This window comes from Haemaphysalis longicornis, unplaced genomic scaffold (assembly GCF_048455015.1).
Source record: "Haemaphysalis longicornis isolate Haplotype H1 unplaced genomic scaffold, Haemaphysalis longicornis Haplotype H1 scaffold_9, whole genome shotgun sequence".
Taxonomy (NCBI): domain Eukaryota; kingdom Metazoa; phylum Arthropoda; class Arachnida; order Ixodida; family Ixodidae; genus Haemaphysalis; species Haemaphysalis longicornis.
Window position 1 is genome coordinate 57,150,285 of NW_027526460.1, and position 24,575 is coordinate 57,174,859.

Below are 24,575 nucleotides of genomic sequence, written 5' to 3' on the forward strand. Positions count from 1 at the left end.
GCCACGTACTTCACTTTTTTTTTAATAATGCAACTGAACTCAAAATTTCTGATATTTTTTCTTATAAAACGTGCTAACATTGCTATGTCAAAAACAGTTGCATTTTCAAAGCTGTACTAAAACTTCTACAATTCCCTCAGATACCTTCCAATTCAGTACAGCAACACTTCATCCATCATTTGGCACCTAGGTAAGCAGAGCAGCTGAGCTTGGCAACGAGTAAATCATTACAAAATGCAGAAGGCCTCATCACAAGAAGTGCTTCGTCATCGGTGGTAAAGCTGAGCACACACACACACACACGCTACAAGTACATAACAAAATGCTTTTAAAAGTTACATTCTTGCCACAACTGGTTATTGTGAAACCCCAAGCAGTGTCAAGCCTGCACACTGCAATCTCCAGTTTCGCAGTAAAAAACAGAGAGAAACGGAGGAGCAGCACTACTACTGGGCAGGAGGTGCAACAGCAGAGTCGAGTACATGCCATGGCCACGTCGACGAGGAAGTTGTCAAAGAGGGTCCAAATGTGGTGGGATGCGTAAATCTCCTTCATCTCCACCTCGGTGTCAATGAAACAGTGCGAGAGGAAGTTGATGTAGGCGTCCTTGACCTCGGGCAGGCAGTCGGGGTGGGAGACCACCCTGCACACGCACACGCACGCACGGGGGGGGAGGGGGGAGGGCATGCACCATGCCGGGTTAGGGGCAAGCACACCGCAATTCCTCCGTAAGAGTGCCACACCGTGCAAGTGGTAGTATTTTGAAATCACTCGTGGCACTACGCTGTGCAACCTCATGCAAGGACCGAATCCTTGTTTTGTCTGCAAAACAGCGTTCTGTTTTTCGCTCGGTAAGTTACCTGTGGGAAATTCAGAGTACTGTTGCTGCAACGAGTAACCGGTGCAATAAAAGGTGATGCGACCACTCGGAAGCCTGACTATGAATAGCTCCATTCACATGACCCCTTGCCTCACTGCCTAAAAATCCCGCGCGATGTGAGATCTGCGGCAGAGTTGTCAGTTTTGTCTACTTCGTGCCTGTTTTGAAGTGTCCATTTCGAGCAAGCCCTGACTGGCTGAAAGCAGACGAACCGAATGTCAAGCAACAGACCCTGTTTCTATCATTGGTCAGAGGTCTTGCAAGGGCAACTACATCACGATTTAAACGGACGCAAAATCGGCATTTCTGAAACGGGCACAACTCGTAATCCACCCCTGGCCGCCACTGGAGCAGGTGCAACAATGGTACTGGTGTAGTAACATGTGCCACTGTGCCCCACAAGTGAGAAAAAATCCAACGCTATCTAGAAGAAGTAGTTTGTGATGTACGCTGGATACCGTACCTGCAGATGTCATCAAGGGAGAGCAGGGAGTGGCACTTGATCTCGGTGAAGACGTTCTTGCCCTCGGTGCAGCTGGCCAGCAGGCGCACCAGGTCAATGTGGTAGCGCAGGGGCCCGCCCGGGTCCAGCCGCTGCCGCTCGGAGCGCATCAGCTCCACCAGCTGCTCGGAGGTGCCCTTGTCGTTGTACAGCACCAGGGCCTCCTCCCCTGCGCCCACCAGCTCCTGCATGACCATGTCCTGGCACTTGCGCACGTACTGGCCCTCGGCCTTGACCACCGTCTGCAGGAACTGCAGGTACTGCACGTGCCGGCCGTGGGTCTCGATGCAGTGTACGAAGTGCTGCACCACCCGCTCCGTCACCTCGCTGCACAGCGCCACGTTGTCCTTGAACACGCTGCACAGCGTCTGCGCCTCCAGCAGCTGCAAGTGAGAGGCGCACAAGGTCACCCTCGACAACACAACAGCAACTTGGCATGCCCCTCCCTCCCTTCCATGAATAAGGAACCCTCTTGATCTCTGTGCTAGCGCTGTTTAACGTCTCGCACACATGTTGTTGTCTGGCCCTGTGAAGGGTGTGTTGACTGCCCCTGCAATAGGTGCTGCCCACGATTGTTGCCTCTGTGAAGCCACCACAGTCAGCACTCGCACAGCATGTTTACTTAGCACAGGTTACTGCAGGGAGGGAATCAAACTAGTGTGGATCTGACAAACGCTTGCAACAACTGCACTAACTTAAAAAAAAATCCCAGGCCTTCAGGAGAACATTTTTTGACAAAACTGAAGTTTTATCCCTTACCTCGAAGGCTACGTGTGAAACAGTACGCATGTCTATTTGGTAAAAAGGAGACCAGCCATCTTGGCATCCCTACAAGTGGAATCAGCCAGCAACACTGGCCAAGTACTACTAACACACCGGGCCCAGCACTGTAGTGCGAAGCTACTCGCACAATCACGCCCACCCTTATTGGCAGCGCCTGCCTCCTATCGTCACGTACACAGCTGGGTCGAAAAGAGGCCAACCCTCTCACCCCGGGTGTGAGGAAGAGGTCGATGTGCTTGTGCAGCAGCCCCTGGTTCTGGTGGTTGCCGAGGCAGAAGTGCTGCAGGAAGTCGTGTGCCAGCCGCATCACCTCCCCCATGCGTACGTCTTCCTTCTGCATTGGCCGCAGTGGGGAAGTGGGGGGGAACCACAGGGGGAGGGGGCTCGATTTAATTCCAGGGCAATGAGAAACCGAGCTGTCGGGGGGAGCCTGTACACTTTCCCACGCAGCTGACCCCCTACTTGCTGGGAGCACAGTTTCAAAGCTGAGGCATCAAAGGAGGAGGCCAGCTATCAAAAAGCTCCGAGACAGACACAAGCAGAAGAGAAGGGGAGGTGTCTGCGGTGGCAGCGATAAGCTGCAGAATCTGAACCAGGATTTTCACTTGCGTCCTCATCAGGAGACAGCCAAAGGTGACAAGTTTACAGACAACGTACACATCTTAAGACACTGCCTCCTTCAGAGCGGTAGCAGTCAACTGTCGTTCCTCCTGATTGCGACTGACACGTTTGAAAGGATTGCGAACAGCATAAATGCTTACCATGTTGTCTCTTATCCACTGCAAGGAGGGCCAAATGGGTGCAATGAAGCCCACAGACAACACACACATACGTCTGCAGTGTGCATACGTCTTCTTTAGAAAACGTAACAAAGAGCGCCAGGTGACAAAAAGTGACAGTTTTGCCAAATGAGACAGATTCGTTGCAAAAAACCCTGGTTAAAAGCGCAAATACTTACTTTCTTCTCTATTTTCTGGAAAGTGTAGGGTGAGTTGTTACTAACACACTTCCCTCATCTGGCAGCTGCTCATTTAATTACCCAACAAAAATGCTCAAACTTGAATAAGACTACTGCCACTTGAAATTGGCATCACAATAACAAATGATTAAAAACTGAATGAAACAGTCCATGGATCAAGAGCTCCCGAGATTAAAGGCGGTCAACAACAATGAACCGATTACAGGGTTGATTGAACAAACCTTGTCGTAGGGTATCTGCAGGAGCTGGAGCACCACGGCGTGCGCCCCCATGTTGCGGAGCAGGCGCTGTTCGTGCTTGCGCTGCCGCTTGACGCCACTCGACCCCGTCTGGTAGCACAGCTTGGTGAAGCGCTCCAGGATCTGCAAAGTCCCCCAGCAGGCCCACAGTTGCGGGTGAAATGCACCGTGGGGCCCCGTGCACAAAGCGGCAACCGAATTTGCTCAACAGGGATAGCCTGTACGGTCTGTCTTACAGTCTACGAAACACTAACAAATCAGTGTCAACGTGCTGCATCGTTTCTTCCCTCCGCACTCACTGCCACTTTGTCTCCATGGCATCACCCAACTGAGGCAGGAAACCTCGCAATCAGCAGGGTCCACTTGGTTGAGCTCCCAGTGATCTATCCCTCTGTCTATCCCGGGATGAGGCCCCTTTTCTCACCCGAGCTTGTCGTGGGTTATTAACTGGACACTATAAACCACCTCAACACAATGCCCAAAAGAAATGCCCAGAAGGCCCTATGTGTAGGTGAGAATAAATCCCCCCCCTATCGATTGAACAAAGCTTCGTGGCCACCTACTCTGGGGTGCAGCAGTATCACATTTTCGGAACAATGGCCAAATCTGCCCCTTTGCACCTCAAGCCAAGCTGAGGAAAGCAGAGAGGCTGCACACTTTTATCAATAGAAATTGTGACGGGAAACGGGCATCTGTGCAGCACCAGGCATTGACAAACGGAAGGAAGGGAGGGCAGGCAGCGCACCTGACGAATGGTCCAGTAGTTGTCGGCCGGGGCGGGGACGCCCGTGGGCTCTCCAGCGGCGTCCTTTGCGGGGACCAGCTCCTGTGAGGGAGGAAGAGGAAGGGGGTGATCTCTTCTGCCCCTCCTTGACCTGCCCTCCACACAATGCACGTCATGCACTCACGGGCCGCAGGGCGTCCCCCTGGAGCACGAGCCGCTTGTCCGAGAGCAGCAGGTCCGGGTCCTGGTCGGGGGGCTCCTCGTCGCGGGCCTTGAACACCCACAGCTCAGACTTCTCCACCAGGTTGCGCAGCTTGTCCAGGTCCGCCTTGATCTGCTTGTAGTTGTCCACGTCGCTCGCCGACACCAGCAGCTGCACCTGCCGGAAGGCCTGCAGCACCTCCTGCCGCTGCGTGAAGTGCTGCAACCACAACATGGCAGAGAATGTTAGGGCATCTCGAGGGATTGGACAAGTGGGACCATCCCAAGTGCACTAGGAGGTGGGGGGAGATGGCCAGGGGGTGGTACCTTGAAGAGCAGGTGCAGTGCGCCCGACACCAGTGGGGGGTAGTCGTGCATGGTCAGGTGCAGCAACACTCGGAGGAAGGTGCGTCCGCCCTCACCGTCCAGGTCCACGTCCCCCAGGTCCTCCCTGCATGCAGCACAAACAACCCACATAAAGGGGCAGCTAAAAGAGCTGGACACCCTCATGGCACACAGGGGCGCTATTTTGAAACTGAGTGCACACCTGTTCCCTCTCAGGAATCGCCCCCTTTCACGTGGAGTCCCACATCTTGCTCCACCCCATGGCTCTACAGGTTGTCTGATAGGGTCCAACATGTTCAGGATCCGTTTAAGCTTTTACAACTGAAACTCCGCAGAAAAACGGCATCAAACAGCCAACCTTGACTAACGAGACAAAGGAGGCTTTGGATAGCGAGCATTCCATGAGCATACTCTGCAGAATGACCAGGTGAACTTCAACGTATGGAATAACGAGGTGCTCTTCCTCTACAGTACTAGTACTCAAACCGGCTCGATAAATAACATTTCAATGACTGCTTTAGAATTTCTAAAGAACATAAATTTTACCTTTGCATGCAGCATCCCGAGCATTTCTGCCTAGGCAACGCCCTCACATAATAATAATAACTCTTTCCCACAAAATAATAATGTAATAACTCTAATTTAATAATGTAATAAATGTAATAACTCTTTCCAACAAAAAAGACGATAGGCCATTTGGATGGCCCCCAAGGGTGAAAGGCAGCCACTCACGTTCCCCCAAAGATGGCCTCCGCCTCTCTGCCGATCCGCTCCATGTCCACACCTGCAGCAGAGGGGGGGAAAGAAATACCGGCATAATTATGTTCTACCCACACACCCTGCTATCAAAACAACTGCATGATGCTGCGGCTATTGTACGACAACTCTACAAATAACAGCTACATTTTCATCATGCTGGAGTGCAGAATGCCTGAAAAAATTTTATCCACCCGGGAAAAATTCTTTTTTTATTGTTACTAGTATTTTTATGAAGTAGGTGCACTGGGATGCAAAACATTGTAGCACCAAAAAAAGACAATGAAGGCAACATACATCCTTCCTTATTCAAAAGAGATGCCCTTTGAAAATTCCTTTCCAGCCCCAAAGAACATTTTCAGAAGAAAGTAAATGAAAACAAAAACAAAAAATCCCAAAGAAGCGAAGAAATACAACGAATACTACAGCAGCTCTGTGTTCCCCGCAGCAGGCCATCGAACCCCTGAAATTTCAATTACATAGTAATTTATTCCCTTAGCTAAGACGATGCCCACACCTTCAGGTCCCATTTTGTTGCCCGTTTATTTCATCATGCTGATGCAGCAAGTAGCAGGCGGGGCGTATCTGCGAGGTGCACGACCATAACTCCTTCCAAGAAAAGCCCACGCACCCTTGTCGCCCACGACGATGGTCTCGTCGGCCTTCTCGTGGCTCTCCTGGAACTCCCGCTTGAAGATGGTCAGCAGGCCCGTGATGCGGTAGTCCAGCCGCACGTTCAGGATGAACTGCACCACAACACGCGATGAGCGAGCAAGAAGAAAGGCACACTCCATGGCACAGTGCCGGCAACGTCACCTAGCACCTGCTGCTTCATTGACCTGTCACAAGTCTGTCACAAGTGTGCCTTTGTAGCCCAAGAAAGGCAACGCATGACTTTGCTGAGGGGGAATTGCCCCTGTAATGCTGTACCGGCCAATGCCCTAGTCAAGATTTCTCACGTTTCATGTCAGAATGGTGTTGTTTTAGTCTGCTTCACATGTTCCCTTCAAGTTGCCTTGGGCGCTTCACATTCATTTTGGCACTTCCCATCAGTTTGCTGTGAACATTGCTACCCCCCTGCCTCTTTTATTGTTTTTCAGCTCGTTTATTGCACCTCACCGTCCGAGAAGTTTGCCATTCGGTGGCTCTTGATCTTGCCATACCGTTGCTGTTGCTGCCTGAGCTCTCCAGTGTTCCCGCAACCTCGATCTACCGTACAACCACATGGTCTAAGCGACCCAGGTAAGAAGTTTGAAGTAAAGCGATGGCGTCATAGCCACAACAAGGAAGGAAACCACAGTTTGAGGCAGGAAGTGCCAGGGAGCAGTGAGAGTGAGCTGTAATGGTTACAGACGTCACATCGTCCACCAGAAAAACCAAAACATATAAAACAAGAGAGCAGAGCGAAATAATCCAAGCTTGGAGATAGGTGCAGCCAAGAGAGAAGAGAGACTGCACCAGCCTCTTCACGTCTAATTTCCACCATTCTCTTTCCAATCCTTCCAATAACCATGACATTTCTAATTCTTCCCCTGCTCCCCAGAACAAAATCTTTCCCGCCCCAACGACTGCTGCAATGTTGCCACAAGAAAAAAATTAAGAAGTATAATTAAAAAAGCGAACCACATTTAGCGGAAAGTGCTCCGCAAAAAAATACATCTAAGCTTTTTGTGTAAATCACGTCTCGAGGTGCCCTGCAGGCTGCCACACCAACTACAGATGTCCCAGCTTGCCTGCAAGATCTCGATGATCTTCAGCTTGGTGTCCATGACGAGGGTGTCCTCGGCGGCACTCTTGCGGGGTGTCGGGGCCGGCGTCTTGGCCAGCGTGTTGGACCCGAGCACCATGTTGGTCACCACCGTGCCCACGTCACCAAGGGACTTGAGCACACTCCCCTGGGCTACGAACGCATGCGCACAACACACCACTCAGCAATGGCACCGCACGTGCCACAACACATGCCACAACAGCCTGGTGGTAACTACGCCATGGTTACGTGCTGTCAGCTCTCCTTCTCCCCCCTGATTTGTTCTGTACAATCCCAGACCCTCGCAAACAATGCGGACCTAGGCAACTCGACAAGTTCAAGACCGCCTGAGTGGCAGCCCGGCTGGTACACATAGAATACACACAGGCCACGATTGGAAGCATGCTTCTCCAATTTCAAGGTCCACAACAGACAAACAGGGGAATGCCGAATTTACACTGTACTGTATTTTCTGATGTATAAGTCACGTTTTTTTTTTTCTGAAATTTTCATTTGAGCGTCTTATCCACCGGTGCGACTTATGTATGGAATAAATCCGGTACGTGGCGGCTGAGTGTGGTCTGCGCTCAAAAAGGTGCCTTTGTGCTGCGTGATGTCAGCGCACATTAAAGAGACGCAGCTCTTTGGTCTAAATGAATTATTTGTTAGCAATTCGGAGGAAGAAGGCTTCAATGGTTTTGCCTAAATGCTGTTTGTAAGTACATGCCATCTGTGTGTATCAATAAACCAGACTTCGGAAGGTAGATGTACGTGTCTAGAACTGCTTACTGGGGGATGCATTCAGAGGCGGCGGCCGCCGCAACCACGTACTTTCACCGCACTTTCTAACGAACTGATCCAGTGCGTTTTGTACACCGGTGCATCTTATACACCGGTGCAACTTATATACGTTTTTTTTCTTTTTTCTCTTCGGAAAAACTGTCGTTTTGACGGGGGGTGCGACTTATAGACCAGAAAATACGGTATTAATACCATTTTCATTGCCTCACCGGCAACCACACTTTGTCACAACACCACTGGCCATGCACATCAAGGACAGCATCCACACACCATTCTCAACTGCATCGGCAAACAAAAACTGTGTCGCTATGGAAAGACTGGTTCACACTGACAACTGAATTTGACACGTGTTCCCTCAAAACCTTTCCTTTCCTTTTTCAAACACCAAACAGTCGAGCAGTTTCCAAGGACACACCATGTCATTCTCCAAGCTATGCAATCGACAACAGGGAAGGGAGGAGTCAGTGCTGAATTCCAGGCCGCAAGAGGTTCAGGCAAATGGAGGCAAGTGCACCACGCTACTCACTTGGCGAACTCTTCTCGGGTACTTCTTTGTTCAACGGGGAAATAAGAGAGACAGCGGATTTTAGTGAAGCTAGAGAGCCGCTTCAACGCTGCCCACTCACCATTGGCGATGGCTGCCTCGGGGACACAGTCGAGGATGTTGAGGAGAGTCTTGGTGAGACGCAGCAGGTCGCTGAAGCTGTAGAAGCCAAAGTAGATGAGTTCTCTGGCAAGCTTCACCACCTGGAAAAAGGGAGGGGGGGAGGAAGCCATAGAAAAGGACAATCGTGGATCAGTGACACAATGCAATGCTTTATAAGCTGTCTTACAGGAAAAGTGCTGCAGGACATTGACAGGGCCACCGTTCGCTAAACAGTGTGTTACCGTGCATTTGTTGTCAAATGGATGCCAGCCATTAGGGCACCATTTGGCATAAAAGTGGCCCATAAAAATGCGAATATTATGATACATCACCCCAGGTTTTACTCAGCAGCACGGATAATTCTGAAGTAATGCATACTCTTGCAATCATTACAGCCTTACAAGACAAAACGTCTGGCAAACAAGCACTGGTCATGTTTAATGATGCCATAGTGCAGAGATAACATCATGCCACAGCACCCCCAGATGGGCAAAACCATCACGTAAATCGAAGGTCACAGAGTGAACAAGAGAGAGTTTGGAAAAAGAAAAGGTTTTTCCCGCCATCCAACTGCGTCCTTGTTTGCTAGACCTAATGGGGCATAAGGTGTGAGCTCTTTTTTCTTGCACGCAGGAGAAAAGAAGGAGGAGAAGACGCACCTCGAAGGTGAGCTTGTTCTGCTCGCGGTCAGCAAAGGACCAGACGTGGCCGACCACGTTGCAGAGGTAGTCCTCCACAAAGGTGATGGTGGGCTTGAACTTGCGCTGCACGGCCTCTTTGCCCAGGTCGGGGTGCCGGTTGGCGTCGTAGCTGCACCGCACAACAACGCCCGCACAAGCATGAGCCTGGGAGTCTCGTGCACGTCATACCGGATTAGAAGCTATGCATCAACAGGCGCCCTGGACGCATATAGGCGTTTTCTAGTCAGCACAGCCAAGCGACACATGGCACCATCTAGGGGCATGTTTGAAGCTATGTCCACGTGCTTGTGACCCTCAATTTAATCGCTCAGAACCGCTTGGTCTCGTAGTGTAGTAGTTCCGCTCCTGCGAAGCAAACATCCTAACCCATGTTCAAATCCCATTACCGCTCTTTTTTTTTTTTTTAAGGGTTTGTCATAATGGAATACAGTCAAACCCAACTATATCGAACCCGTTTACATCGAATTAACCCATATATCGAACAATTATTGTGCACTATAATGTTACCGGGAGAATATATAGCAAAAAGTACGGCTACATCGAACAAAAAAGGCAGCCGCAACCTATATATCGAACTTCGGCAGCGCAAGATTGCCCCCGAAGTTGGCTTTCCCGCGCGGCAGCTGGGCGAGCTGCCTACGCCTCCTCCCCCAGTTTGAAAAGTCACTTAGCCCAAGCGCTCGCGCTCTCACTCACTCTGACAGCCACCCCCTGGAAATAGTGGTTGGACCACACTCTCCCGCTGTCTCGCCAGTCTCGCGCGGCGGGCTCTCTCTCCCCTCGCTTCTATGCATGCTTCCCTTTTCGTGTTTTCGCGGTTGACGACGCATCGGTACGCCTTGTTCATCTGTGTTCAACTGTGAGGACTCGACGAGTTCCGCCCCGCCCCCATGTTCCGATGCTCTTCACGCGCTGAGCGTTCTTCGCCGCCACTGCGCGGCAATAGAAGGCTGTGGGCTCAGCTGTTTCGAGTCACTTGACAATGTTGAAAAGTGTGTGCTCAACAATGCTTCGAAAGTGATGAAGCAAAAGAAGATCGGAGACTATTTCTCGCGCTAGTGTGCCCGCGGAGCATGTATCTTGCAAGTAAACAACAGTTAGTGATGAGGTACGTTCTGTGCATTGTCAAATTCTACATTATATATCGAATTATACGATATATCGAACTAATGACCGTTTTTTGCGAGTTCGATATATCCGGGTTTGACTGTATTAACATTTGCTATCACGCATATAATCTATTCATGACATCTTTATGCATTATACATTGGATTTCGGGTATTTTCGTTGCCTTTTGGTCAGTTTCAGCTACTGCTTCTTGTACGTTTTTGCGGGTTTTCCTCTTTCAGGTCGGTTTCGGTTATTTCTGTTGAACATTTTTCTACGCCGTGGTTTTCAACCATTGCAGGTCTGTTTTGGCTGTTATTTATTTCAGTTAGGATGGTTTTGTATGCTTTCGGTACGTTTATGCTGTGATATAACCCCCATAAGCAAGCTCAGGTGACGCCTGGCTGTACTGACTAGGAAACGCATATACGCGCCCTGGACTATTGTGCAGGAACTGAAGCTTGGCATTGGCCAAACTGCTCCCTTGAAATGCCACCTCTCCTCGATGGCCTGTTTTTATACACGAGCTGATATGATGTTAGAGTGGTGAGAACGCTCGAAACTTCAAAAACTTCACAAACAAGTGGTTGCAATACGAATCGATTCACAGCACAATTTAACCGCTCAAAGTATTCGAAGACTCAAACTTTTCAAACATTCAAATTTATGAATAATGGAGCAATAAAAGTTGGTGCTGCCGCATGACCTGCCCTTATGGGTCGGATCTTTCATGCGACAGAGATGCTTTGAGAAAGTGCCATGCATAGGCAAGCACTGCACGAAAAAAGTGTGTGCTAACCTCGGTGTACGTGTATGTAGGCTGAGGAGGTACACTACTTGCGTAGAATTTATAAGCTGGAAAAAAGTTTCCTGGCAATATTGTGCCATGCACGAGGAATCACGAGTTTCGCAGTTCATGTTTTCCCCCACTCGGACATTGGTCGTACCAGCTACTAGCATGCCAAGCAAGTTCCTCTTCTCAATTACTGCATGGACCAGTAATACTGTGGGAACAAATATGCTTGCAGTGTTCAGAGCATGTTGAGGAACCCCCATTTCTTTACGGCAATGTGTGTTAAATTTTTGTTCTACCGCTTTGACACGCGCACCTCATCGCCTGCGTTGCGTTGGCGCGTTAAACCCTTCAATCAACCAATCAACCAATCAACCAATCAACCAACCCAACCCAACCCAACCCAACCCAACCCAACCCAACCCAACCCAACCCAACCCAACCAACCAACCAATCAATCAATCTACTGCTTTGACATTTTGTTTTTAATCTTTTATTTTGAATTTTCTATACCATTTTGTAATCAAGCACTAGTATATGAACACTCAAATGTGTTAAGTCCCTACTGCCTCCCCTCCTTTTTTCGTATTTCTGTTTTAGAAGCTTTACCCCCTATATATTTTTTTTATATTTGGTTCGATTCACAACCAGTTCTTACTAGCATTCATATCTGAGAATACTCTATTCAATTCGGAGTCAGCTTTTACCATTTTATGATTCGTAATCCCTAATTTGACATTCGGACACTCAATATACATTGTTTTTAAGACAAGCACTATGTGTTACTTGCCTGCCTTACAACATGCCCATATCAATTACTATCTTGATGTTTAACCACACTGCACTATATAAGGGAGGTGGGGGTGTCTGGGTAGCTCTGTTGTGGTTGCCTAGCTATACCTCACCAGCCCACAACAGCACAAATCACCAGAGCAGAGATTAACAAACCACACACGGGCTGAAAGAAAAAAAAGAGAATGAACAAAAACACTCTGTGGCGAATTGCCCGGCAATGGTGTTGCACACTGTGACACTTCACCTTACTCTGCCCACACTTGTGGCCGACACACACGTCATTTTATGCCACTGTGATCTCTCTTTATTATCAAGAACCACCACCACGTAAAGACACTATCCCACATTACATATACACACTATGCCCATCTCTTTTGAATAGCTTATCTCTCCCTCTTGGCTAGGTGTCAATGCTGGCACTGTCCCTTTTCAGTTCCCTTACTATGTGGCATGCAACCTCTGACTAACCAGTACTATAATTACGCAATTCCCCGACAGACATCTCCCACAACATGATGTTGTACCCCCCCACCTGCCTGGGAGGTGCCGCTGTGCTTGTCATGGCACGGCCGTTACCCGGGGCATATATTACCTCCTCACCTCAGTCATGCCCGGAATCTCGACTCTGTTTCACAAAATGGAATGCCTTGGCTACAGTGTCCTAGAAGGTAAGGTGTGTCGTGAGGGGAAAAACCAATGGAGAGCGAGGGTCCCTTTTGCGATGAAAAAAATTGTGATGGAGCAGCAGGCATCCCCGAAAGAACTCCTGTTGCAGCCACCGCCACCTATAAGCTTTTAAATCAAACTAAGCAATCATTTGACGGGTTTCATAAAACTTTATATCATGAAATAAAGAAAGGAGACTCTTTAGGGTGATAGATAAGGATTAATTTCACAAACAAAGCTTCTAAAACCATCTGGTAAGCATCGGCCGCCAGGGGCGCTGCTTACAACAGGAGTTCGTCAGCAGAAATTTTCATTGCAAGAGGGACCCCCTAATCGGCCCCTAATCGGCCCCAAACGACACACCTTTCTCTTCTAGTACACTGTACCTTGGCTGTGACGGTGTTCAAACGACATCCACTGGGAAGTCCGTATCCCAGTTGGGAGCCCTGGCAAGCGCGTGAGGCTTCCAAAGATGGCACTGCCACAAAGTGCTAGCTTAACCACCGCTTCTGCCCGTCAGAGAGAGAGGGAGCCACCAGTACTCACTCCTGGATGGAGAGCTGCTCGGGTATGTCGGACCAGAGGCGGGCGTACTTGACCGGCGTGATCAGCTCCTGGGGGTCCCGGTCCACGTGCATGTGCAGCATCAGCCGGCAGAAGGCCGCCCGCAGCTCGTACGGCAGGTTCTCGTCCGCCATGCACCTGCCGTGCAAGGCCACAGGGGGAAAAATGATGCGGGCCCAGCTCTGATGGAGCCTGCCACCAAGGGCTCCCCATCTTTTCGGGGGGCTGGTGCGTGAGCGACTCTAGGGTGTGCCACACAGTTGCTGCTAACAGCCCCCTACTGCAGCGCTCATGTCCTGTCATTCCTGCAGCCGGTGCTTACACAGTACGTTTCTTCCTCCATGTTTTTTTGCCATAAACATGAAAGCAAAGCGTAGCTTCTTTAACATAGGAAAAGCAACTGTCATACTGGCTTGCTGATCCTAGGTCCCACAAAGGCTGCAACAGACACTATACTCAGGGTTCGTACAGGCTTCAAAAGCAAAAATTCAAGGATTTTCAAGGACTTTCAAGGACCAGAAAACACATTTTCAAGGTCCCCATCTACTGTTTTATCTGGGATTATTTATAACTTTTCCAACACAATGCAAAAGTTTTTTATTGCACAATACCTAAGCACATTAGTGCACATCTAGATAGGTGCTAACGGGTTCGTAAATGCTCCCCCAGCCTTATTTTTCTGATTTCAGGGCTGGTATTTACAGGTTTTTCTTTTTTCTTGGTGTTTTGCTGAGGCTGTTTGATTTCAAAACTTTGTTAATGTTGCCTGTATCTCCTGCTTTGTCAGCAAGACAATCAGCTGAAATTAAATCGAGCAAGTTTTGCTTCAAGGCAGGATGAACTATGTACACGTCCACCAATTGCACGTAAAAGCAAACGCAGATGGAGCGTATGAGGCACAGCAAACATGCAATGAAAGGCCGTCCACAGACTAGATGCAAGATAGAGAACAGAAGCTGGCTTTTACTGGATTGTATCGTGATATGGATTGGATTGACAAGTGCCTGCTCCCAATGTTGCCTTGTAATAATGAAAATCCACCAAACTTGTAATTTCACGCAATACACTGAAACTTGATTGTTACAACGTTTCTTTACATTTGTAAACACCTAAAATCCATGACAAACACTTTAAATTCTTGTGAAAAGACAGGGCCATTGATTCTCCCCGGAAATATCAAGGGTTTTCAAGGACCGCTAAAAAATTCCAGGACTTTCCAGGCCTTGAAATTGACACTTCTAAATTCAAGGGTTTTCAAGGTTTTCAAGGACCTGTGCGAACCCTGTATACTGGAAGCCTTGTACCATCGTGATAAACTGAAATACAAACAACGGAGCACATGGCTCTCAGTACATGCCATGCATCCTGGCAACGGGACACGTATGCGCAGTAGGAACAAGTTATAAGAGTTCATAACCAACCTTGATATGAAAAGACCATCGTATTTCCATAGTCCGTTGGGCGCTCAGCACGAAATAAAGAATGAAGGAAAAAAAGGTGTGTGCGCCGTTTTCACTCCGTGCAGCGACGAAGTTTGGCGGCCACTCGCATGAGCGGGCGCCGAACGCAGCGGGAAGGCAAACCAAAACGCTCACACGCTGGACGACAGTGTTTCCATATCAACGTTGGACAAAAACTCTCGTAACTTGTTCGCACTACACATAAGCGGACCGTCGCCAGGATGCGCGGCATGTACTGAAAGCCACGTGCTCCGTCGTTTGTATTTCAATTTATCACGATAGTACAGCCGTAGCCTCCCCAATAGTCATAAAACACAAATAAAACAAATTTAAAAACATTCCTGGCATGATTCCGATGTTTTCCACTTAGAAAGAGAGCCTGCCGTGAAAAAGAAAGAGCCCATCATGGCATTTGGCAACTGAAACTGTTGCCTTCACAGCTCAAAATTTCCTATAAGAATATATTGCACATCAAACTACTCCTGTTACTCATCACATGTGCAATTTTTGTGACTATCACCCAGTCAAGGGAAGCAAAATCCGCGCACGGCTGTCATCGTGCATCGAGAGAAGAGAGTTCTCCTCACTTGTGGATCAGTTCAATGTCCAGGTGAGGTGACAGGCTGTTGATGGCCAGGTACTGCCTGTCCAAGCACATTCCCGAGAAGAGGTCCAGCTGATGCCTGCACACCGTAAAGATAAGGGGTTATTTGGCATGATAGAACACCTTGTGCTGCGAGGTGTAGTAGGCTGGAGACGATGAAGGGATGATAGCTCATGCCTCAACGTGGTGCACGCGGCGATTATGAGTTGGTGCAGTGAGGACCGAACACACACAGTCGGATAATTAAGTTTTCTATCTTAGCCAGGACAGTAAACAAATGCTGTGAAGGACAGATAAAAATCAGTGGTCATCAAAGGACTACCGGAATTACCTAGTTGTTTCCCTTTTTCTTTATCCATTGCAAACTTGTTCTTGTGAGTACCTTGTGTTGATGTTTTTTGCAATTTTTGTGCATTTAGTAACGAACGCCACCTGTATAACATTGCCCGAGATAGGCGGCCCTGATCCTACTCTCTTGCCACGAGGTGCTGTGGCGTCCTCTCTTGACTAGTTTTGGTATCAGCCTGGTGTTGATAGCGAAAGTAGTGAAGAGAGGAGGCCGCAGCCCCTGGAAATACTTATAAACAGACACTGGTTTGAGTTTTCATTATTTTGGGGTATATAATGCGTTAATTGGATTTTTTTCTCATTTTTTTACTATTGTGCACTTATTTGCGGCCTAGCAATGGCAGCGTCCGTGGCAATGGCACAGGGCAAAGATCACCCCCTTCACTTTGCATATGGGTACTGTGCGTCTCTGTGGCGCAATGGGATAGACATTAGCTCCGTAACGCGAGAGACCCAGGTTCGATCCTGACCAGGGGAAGCGGTTTTCTTTTCGAAGCCTCTGTTTGGGTGCGTGAAGCCGTGACCCCAGACAAGCTACAACGACAAGCCAGGCCCCTAAAGTGCTTCGCACTTAAAACTGCAACCAAAACCTTGCTAATGCCTGGCATACTGACCTTGGCATAAGCATAACTTATAGAGCATTCCCATGGCAAATCTAGTGGCCACTTTGTACTGCAATAATCTGACAACAATAATCTTCCCCAACACTCTTGTCCCTAACTGCAGGAGCTATCCCATTTAGATGCCCTTTAACTAAATGCAAGGGATAAGCACGACAAAGGCAAACATTGTCAGGTTGAGATATAGCAATGCAAAACTGACAACGGACGAGGCGAGGTTGCCCTACGGTGCGAGGCCCAAAGAAGGAGGTGTCCCCCACACCTGTAGTAGTCGAGAGTGGCCCGGGCGCTGGGGCAGTCGGTGTCCTGTGCCAGCTCGACGATGCTGCGTGCCTGGCGGCCGCTGTCCCACAGCAGCAGCACCTGCTCCTCCACGGCCAGGGTCGGGGGCCCCCCTTCCATCTCCAGCTCCACCTGGCTGCGCACCACCCTGCACAACGAGGAGGGCCCAGCTTACCCAACTTGGCAACACCGCATGCAAGCCCGTCCATAACAAACACAAAGCTTTCGCTGAGAACACCCCCAAGTGGTTTAACACCGCTTGTTCTGTGCCACCTTCACACCCAAGGCTCACTGAACAAACCTAGCCAGACCGCCCACCTGGTCTCGATGAGGATGTCGGCGTTGTGGGGTGAGAGGACGGCCTTGCAGATGAGCTCCTGGGTGACCGGGATGGCCTGCCGGTTGGAGATGCACAGGTCCGAGAGGTAGTCGAGGAAGCGGCTCTCGCGGCACTGGCGCACCAGCGAGACAAAGGTCTCGATCTCGGCGGCCGTGATGTGCTTCTCGAGCAGCTTGCGGTTGCTGTGCAGCAGGGCCGTGATGGTGTCCTCGGCGAGGACGTCGTAGCCGATCTGCTTCTGCATGAAGCCGAACCACTTGGCGATGTACTCCTGGTTTTTGCGGTAGTCCTGCTGCGAGAGGCGCAGGATGCGGTAGCACAGGCGGCACATGTGCTTGTAGGGCGCGTAGCGGGGGTCCGCCAGGTCCTCCATGCGCAGCAGGGGCCCCTGGCCGGAGTCCGTGAAGGGCGCCTGCAGGATGTGGAACAGCTGGCGCAGCACGTTCTGCTCGCGCAGCAGCTTCTGGCGCTCCCGGTTGGGGCGCGTCACCACCAGCTCCAGGGGGTCCGCCTTGTTGGGGTCCCCCTCGCGGCTGGCCGTGAAGTAGATCACCTCCTGCAGCAGCTGCAGGAGCAGCCGCCGCTCCGTCACTCCGGCCCGCCCGCCTTCCAGGGCGCCCACCAGCAGCTGCAGCACCTGCGTAATATAACGAGGGAATGGGTAGAGGCGACTTTGTTCCGGTGAGGGAGAGAAAGAAGGGCCCTCCCCTCATCGAATGTGCATACCTGGCAGGCGTCGTTGGCGAAGTCGAGGTCGCGCACCTCGCTGGCCGAGACGGGCACCACGGCAAAGGCCTCGCGGTCCTCCTTGGCCGGGGCACAGCCGAGGCGCCACATGACAGGCCGCTCCTCCTCGCTGTCAATGGGGATGGCCGTGCTGTGCACCCACGTGTTGGTGCACAGGTGGCGCAGCCGCACGTATGAGGACTGGGGCACCAGGTCGTCAGCCCGGGACAGCGTGGTGGCATCCAGCTCGAAGATGGAGGCAATGTCGCTGCTCTGGGGCACCGCCACCAGGCAGTACACGGGGCTGCCCGGGGGGCCCCGCAGCTTGGCCCGCGTCGGGTCCGGCGTCGGGTCCTCGTCCACCTCGGCCGCCAGGTACTGGGCAGGGACGCATGACACTGCTTGTTCATTCGTGAAATGACACTGCCCTCCTTGCTGCAGCTAATTCTGTTAGAGCTTGTCCACTGCAGGACTATTTCTGGCTTGGCCCCCAAAACAAGGAGGGGAGGAGGTACCTGTCCCGTGGCCAGGTGCTTGAGTCGGAAGAGGCTGTTCCAGTGGCCGGCGCCCCCGCGGCAGGGGTCGTGCTGCACCACCTCCACCTCCCACAGGGCCTTGGAGCTGGTGGCGGCCGTGGCCGTGGTACGCCCCGTCGACCGCAGGAACACGTACTGCTTCTTGCGGTAGTCATCCATTGTCAGGAACTTCTCCTGCTCCGCGTGGAACAGCCGCACCACATCTCCCTGCACCGCAACACAGCGCACACCGATGCGGCAACTCGACAAAAAGAAAACCACAACCTGAAAATTGCCATGGCAAGAACAGACGAGGTGCCACAGGGTGCCAATGTGTGCTTGGTAAAACCAAACTGACAATTTTTTTTCTAAACATGCTGGGATGGTACTGCACATAGGCGCAATGCTAGGCAATTTAGACCACAAAACAACTCACCCACACATGCAACAATGTCTGAGTGGGAAGCATTGCATTCCCATTTATGTACTGGCATTATTTGTCAGGCATTCTGTCACGTGTCCCAACTCGTCATTTATACGTCAGGACATTCTGCGCCCTCCAAAAAAGGGGGCATACAAGGTGGAATCGCCTTCGCGTGGAACATGGAGGTGATGAGAGAAAACACACCCACTCACCCCTTTGAGTACATCATCAACATTCTCCTTGTGTTCCATGAACAGCGAGATCTTCCAGCTGGTGTTCGAGCTGACGGCATTCACCTGAAAAGCAAGCGTTCGGCATAACAACATTATTTGAAAAGCACCTTTTATAATTTGCGAGTGTCTAGATCAGAACAATAAGCACTACTCATTTCAAATACACACAGAAGGAAATCTGTATCTTCCTTACGCCGCGTTTTCGTAAAGTCATGTGTCCATCAGTATGCCGACAACTTTTCTGAACAAATAGTAAGGCTGACGTCAGCCGGGTACAGCAAGCATGTAATACGTCTTGTTAACAAAGTACCAAAGTGGGTTAAATCTGGCTCCATAGCGGGCAGAGAAGCACATTGTAGGAAAAAAGACCTCTCAGTCATGCCACACGTGCACGTTTTGTCCCATGGCTTAATTCAAAAATGTAGCGCACCGTTATGGTGGAAACGTCCTGTTCTCGGTGCCAAACAAATTAGGAAAGATATGAAGTGCAGTATATAGGAGGTTGGCAGATACAGATACACCTGGATGCTGTGGAGTAAAACATGTGTCAAGTTTTGTGCCTTGTAGTGCTGATGCGGTGTATGTGATTCCTTTTTTTGTGTAGTAAAGTTTATATTGGGCAGACGGGCCGATGCGTTAACATGCGTTAACATTCGACTCATGGAGCATAGACGTCCTTTGAAGGGTGATGACTATTCACACATTGCACAGCACTGCAAAAAATGTAAAGGTTGTTTCCCTGTCTTTAAGGATTCAAAAGTAGTCGCCAAACATAAAAACCAGCATGTCAGAAAGATAATAGAGGCTTTCCATATTGAATGCAATGAAGGTAAGTGCGTTAGTGCTCCTTCTGTGCAATTACCGGCCAAGGAATTTCAATTTCTTATCCGCTAGCAGAGTGTATTCACTTCTTGGATGCAGAACATCGTGCAATCCCCGTGTTATCTGTTCACGCAATAGTAGAGTTTTGTGTATAAATACGTGTTTTCTTTCTAGTAAACATTCAGTTGCAAGTTAGGCACTGTGCGTAGTCCCCTCGTCTTTACTCCCTGTGTTTCTTGTGCTGTTTTTCATCATGAATCTGAATCTGAACCAACTAGCTTAACTTGCCACCTTGCTTCAGAGGAGGAAATGTCATTTAAAAAAATGTATGTAAGTGGGAAGTTCGTCTCTCCCTCTTACCTCTCTCACTTTTCCCTCACCCTGTTACTCCCCTTGGCGATAGGCACAATTTTACAAGGCTGGGCACCTAGTGCTCTCATGCTAGAGCAGTTTGCAAAGACATGATACGGACATCAACTGCAAATCCCACCAGTACCTATCCTCAGGATATAAAACATAGAAAGGCTGTCAACCGCACCACAAAATATATGCGAACGCACTGCAAAAAATAAGTGGTTAAAGTAGCATGCTGTGTGCACAAGTTTGTAGGTTTGATTCCTGGCCACGAAGGCCATTTTTCCAATGAAGAAGAACAACAAAACACCTGCATAAACAATCATTCAGAGCCTGTTAAAGATCCTCTCGTTTTCTGCACTAATCTGTAGCAACCTTTACCACCGTGGACTACTAGTATCACCTTACTAAGGTGATACGTGAAAGCTCAACGTTCCAACTTCAACCATGTTTTTCTTGAAATGTTGCTCCCAAGCGAACAGAGCTCAAAGCATCAGCCAGTAACAATGCGACAAGATGGAAGATTGCTGATGATGATGATTAGGGTCACGTGCTCTTGTGGTTGCTGAAGATGGTGACATATCATGATACATCATCATCCACGAAAGTTTGCTGGAATACACTGTCTTCTATCCTGCCACAATGTTCTGGCCTGATGCTTTGAGTTCCGTTTGCTTGGGAGCGACACAGCATTTCATCCCTTCCCCAGCCCACATCACGGGCCCCCCAAAACACGATGGGACGTGAAAGCCAGCCTTGCCTCCTTGCAGCCCGGGTTGTCGGGCAGCTCCTGGTTGCTGGCGTGCAGGGGTTGGCCCGCATTCACCGGCGTCAGCACCACCTTGTCGCCCACCACCACCTGCGTGGGTGCGTGCGTGGTGAGGGGGCAGCACACTCACCCTCTAAGCTGTCCCCCCCCACCCTCCCCCCCACCATCTACCGCATTTATTCGAATATAAGGCAAGGTTTTCCCCCAAAATCTGGTGTCTCAAAGTCACATCCCGCCTTGATGAAGCTCAATATATATATATATATGGTGATTTTTTTTACTCTCCAAACTGCACCCTCGCCTTATAATCATGACCGCTTTATAATTGAATAAATGCAGTAGTTTACTTTTGACAGGAACTTGCATCAGCACCCAGCCCTTACTATACCCACACAATTTGGAGATAATAAACACAGCTCAACAGAAAGTTGTCGAGACTCACTTTATAATAGCTGTTACGGAAAAAAAAACCACAAAAATGCTTTGCCCGAAACGTTTGCTGACCAAAAACCTGAAAAAAAACAGACTTTAGAAAAAAAATTGGACCAGCAAACATTTTGCTCTCTTTTGGGGGCCATGATTTTGACCATTAGGACAGAACAAGGGGGCTGTCTTCAAATAACCGCATAGAGGGACAAAAATCAACATAAGACCCAGAATATTCTACCTCCCATCAGATTTTTATCAAAGCAAAAAGTGTGCTGTAGAATTCAATGAGGTACCCCATACTAGTAGTTCATTTTAGCCCTCACAACTCAAGCACTTAATTAAGCATGCTGGTACCACTGACACGCACTGAAATGCTAACTAAATAAATACACAGTGACTTTTTCCCGTTTGGAAATTGTCAGATAGGTGCTGAAGCCGGCAATATACCGAGCCCCTTTAAAGTAGACTTCACTACCATGCACAAGTGCATCTGTGGGAAGTCATCCTTTCAAGGAAATATAAAAGTTCGGGTGCTGCAGTATGAAGGCCCTTGCGTCTCTTAATTAAACACTTCCATAAGGCCCACAGTACTATAACTCAAACCCCTCTAAAGTTGGCTTCACTACATTATGCAAATGCATTGCTAGAAAGACATCTCCCCAGGGGCAATATAACCAGATTTAAAAATAGGAAGACCTTAGGGCCGCCTTCTGTTATAAGCATTCTTTTTAGGCAGCACAAGCATGGCACATTTTCTCATTGGGTCTACATATAATGCTCAAAAATAAGTAAGTAGTGACGTGTACTTGTGGCTATAACACACAAGCTAGAAATAAACAATGCCCAGTTCACACCCCATTTCCCATTACGACCCTGACAACTTTTTTTTTACGCCCATGACACTAGCACAACCCTTTAAAATTTTTTCGCGTAGGCTCAGCGGCAGATCAGCCAGGGTCTGCAAATAGCAATAAAGGGCTGGAGGAGCAATAACCGTCAAGTCTGTTTATTTGGCCATCTCTCACGCTTCGTCTGGTGCGGAAAAAATAAAAATAGAAACAGAACAGCACGAGCAGCTCTGGCAGAAACAAACTTGATGTAAGCTCTGCACAGGCTTACAACTGACAGGAAGCCGGTTCTTCCAATAAACAATTTTTTGCTTATTCTCTGGTAAGAGGAACTGCGCCTCAAAGTTTGCAAATTTATACCTGACAACAGTAGTTGCTGCACATAAATTTACCAAGGGTTTGTAAAGGTGAGAGGAAATACTCCACTATCAACAACCTGTTCCCACTTCCTTTAAACAGACTAAACATTGTGCAGACCATGGTTGAAAACAAACTCTGTTTGAGGGGAAGCTTAGCGCGTAACCCTGCCATGTTCAGTTTGCCTGTTAGTGTGTTTGCCCAGCACTACAGTTTCCCTTTCTGATATCGTTCCCGTCTGGCCAACGCCAACCCCCGTAACAGACCCGTACAGCACGCAGAAGAGCATCAGGGGGGGGGACAACACTCACGCTGTCGCCCGTGGAGCGTAACTTGTAGAAGGGCACCACGTAGAACCAGGAGCCCTCGTTGCCGTTGGCGTCGAGGGAGACACGCATGGCGTTCTTCTCGAGCAGCGCGGGCAGCCGCTTGTTCACCGTCAGGTACTTGTTGCTCTTGACGTGCAGCAGCTGCACCACCCCGCCATACTGCACCACCTCGCCCACCAGCTTCTTCTTCTCGCTCTCATTCTGCTTCTTCTCGAGCTCGGCGGCGTGCTTAATTGGGACAAAGTTTTGCGTTGAAAAAGACTGCTCTGTCCCCGTCACAATGACATTAGTTTCATCGCAACCTCCCAACAATCACACTAGGTCTTAAAAAAGATCCAAGGAACAGTGGCGACTCAGCTGCCCCCTTTTCACAGGGCCTGATGACATCACAGGGACTTGTTCGTACGATTGGTGGTCATCAACCAAAGCCACCGCCAAAAACGTGACTGCGTGATTGTACTGGTGCTTCTGGTTCTGTTTGATTGCATCACTTGAACGATAGTACGTAGTTAACACACTGGTAACTACGTTTTCAGTATTGCCTCCGTTACGCCACTGCTGACCTAATTTTATGCAGTGCGAAATTTGAGATTTTCAATATTTACGCTTTTTTTGTTAAAGAAAAGGTTGTTTAGGGTTGGAATCGAGCTCAGAGAAATAACAAGTTAAACAAGGTTGCATTTTGCCTTCATCATTGCAGGATTACACTTCAAATGAGCACCACAAGAGAGTCCAGGTGCTTAAATTTCTTCAAATATGCCAAAATATTGTTTTCTGAACAAGGCAATTGATGTTCAACATGGACAAAACTAAATATTTACGGAACGATTTTTATACAACAGAGTGCAGAAAAACATAATTATCAACCTAATAACTTCGTCATTTACATGCACAGCACGGTGTGGAAAACCAAAAATGACAATTAGCAAACACATGTTCAACCGCAAACTGTTTTCCCTCCTATGAGCTATTGTGAACGTGGGCTACAGTGCGGTCGACTGTCAAAGGGAACACCTACTACAAATGCTCTTAGCAAGTGTTCCAGCGCATCGAATGCTACCGGTTAACCCGAAGGGGAAACTTTAGAGGCATTCTGCCAAACACAGGCCGTGCACTCTGCATTTTCCACTGAGGAGTAGACAAGAATATAATAACTGGTCCCTTATTTGTTACTTTGAGCTGCTAAGAACTGCGCCAAAGTAGCTTCGCATGTTATGTGCCAACAAAAATTCTACTGCGAGAGCAGTCGTGATCTGACTGCTCTGTGCAGGCAAATTAAAAGAGACCAAATGATTCCACGACAAAGCCAGACCATCAGGGCAGTATAAGGGCACCTGCAAGCGTGCGCGACCACGTGGCATGTTGGGTGCTGCGCTTATTATGACGTTTGGCATAAAAGCTGGGCTTTCTGATTTAGTCATCTTTTCCTGCCTTCCCGATTGTTATGTCCGATTTTTTCATTAGTTTCTTTCGAATGCGAGTGTTATCAACTGTGCTACATAAACGAGCTTAATGGTCTGTCGACTACTTCCACTGACCGTTCTTTTCAAGGCTCGTCCACATCATTAAAGAGCTAGCAATGACAAACAGCCCAACCTAATTGCTGTACATAAATTTACCCAGTAGACTAGCAACATAGTAAGCCCGTATAAATGTTGATCTATATGGCAGACTGTTACAAATACTTTTAATGTCAATGATGGTTGGCTCAATTAAAATAGGCATTTCAGCATTTAATTTAAGAACTTCAGTGCAAAACTACAATATAACAAATGCAAAAATTACAGTACTTTGTGACTGATTAGCTGATAAGTGAAAATATCTTCAGCAGTTCAATTTTAACTTGTCAAGAACTCCCAATGCAATTCGAGTAAATACAATATTTG

At 48.9% G+C, this 24,575-nt stretch overlaps 1 protein-coding gene across 3 annotated transcripts in view; it reads right to left on the bottom strand.

Annotated features, from left to right (window-relative positions):
* Nucleotides 1-24,575, bottom strand: part of Itpr (Inositol 1,4,5,-trisphosphate receptor) — a 49,495-nt gene that overhangs the window by 22,690 nt on the left and 2,230 nt on the right. For 2 of the 3 annotated variants that reach the window (XM_077683021.1, XM_077683020.1), the window contains exons 4-24: nt 22,672-22,917; nt 20,718-20,816; nt 18,761-18,844; nt 18,125-18,352; nt 17,610-17,987; nt 16,862-17,520; nt 16,524-16,691; nt 15,277-15,372; nt 13,212-13,367; nt 9,263-9,413; nt 8,584-8,704; nt 7,143-7,309; nt 6,041-6,155; nt 5,386-5,437; nt 4,636-4,759; nt 4,292-4,528; nt 4,129-4,209; nt 3,366-3,506; nt 2,374-2,499; nt 1,344-1,765; nt 487-643 (exon numbers count right to left, since the gene is read on the bottom strand). In XM_077683021.1, coding sequence (XP_077539147.1) covers nt 487-643; nt 1,344-1,765; nt 2,374-2,499; nt 3,366-3,506; nt 4,129-4,209; nt 4,292-4,528; nt 4,636-4,759; nt 5,386-5,437; nt 6,041-6,155; nt 7,143-7,309; nt 8,584-8,704; nt 9,263-9,413; nt 13,212-13,367; nt 15,277-15,372; nt 16,524-16,691; nt 16,862-17,520; nt 17,610-17,987; nt 18,125-18,352; nt 18,761-18,844; nt 20,718-20,816; nt 22,672-22,917 — 4,008 coding nt within the window. Of the gene's footprint in view, nt 1-486; nt 644-1,343; nt 1,766-2,373; nt 2,500-3,365; nt 3,507-4,128; nt 4,210-4,291; nt 4,529-4,635; nt 4,760-5,385; nt 5,438-6,040; nt 6,156-7,142; nt 7,310-8,483; nt 8,505-8,583; nt 8,705-9,262; nt 9,414-13,211; nt 13,368-15,276; nt 15,373-16,523; nt 16,692-16,861; nt 17,521-17,609; nt 17,988-18,124; nt 18,353-18,760; nt 18,845-20,717; nt 20,817-22,671; nt 22,918-24,575 lie in introns of all 3 variants that reach the window. The other variant, XM_077683019.1, reaches the window with a different exon arrangement.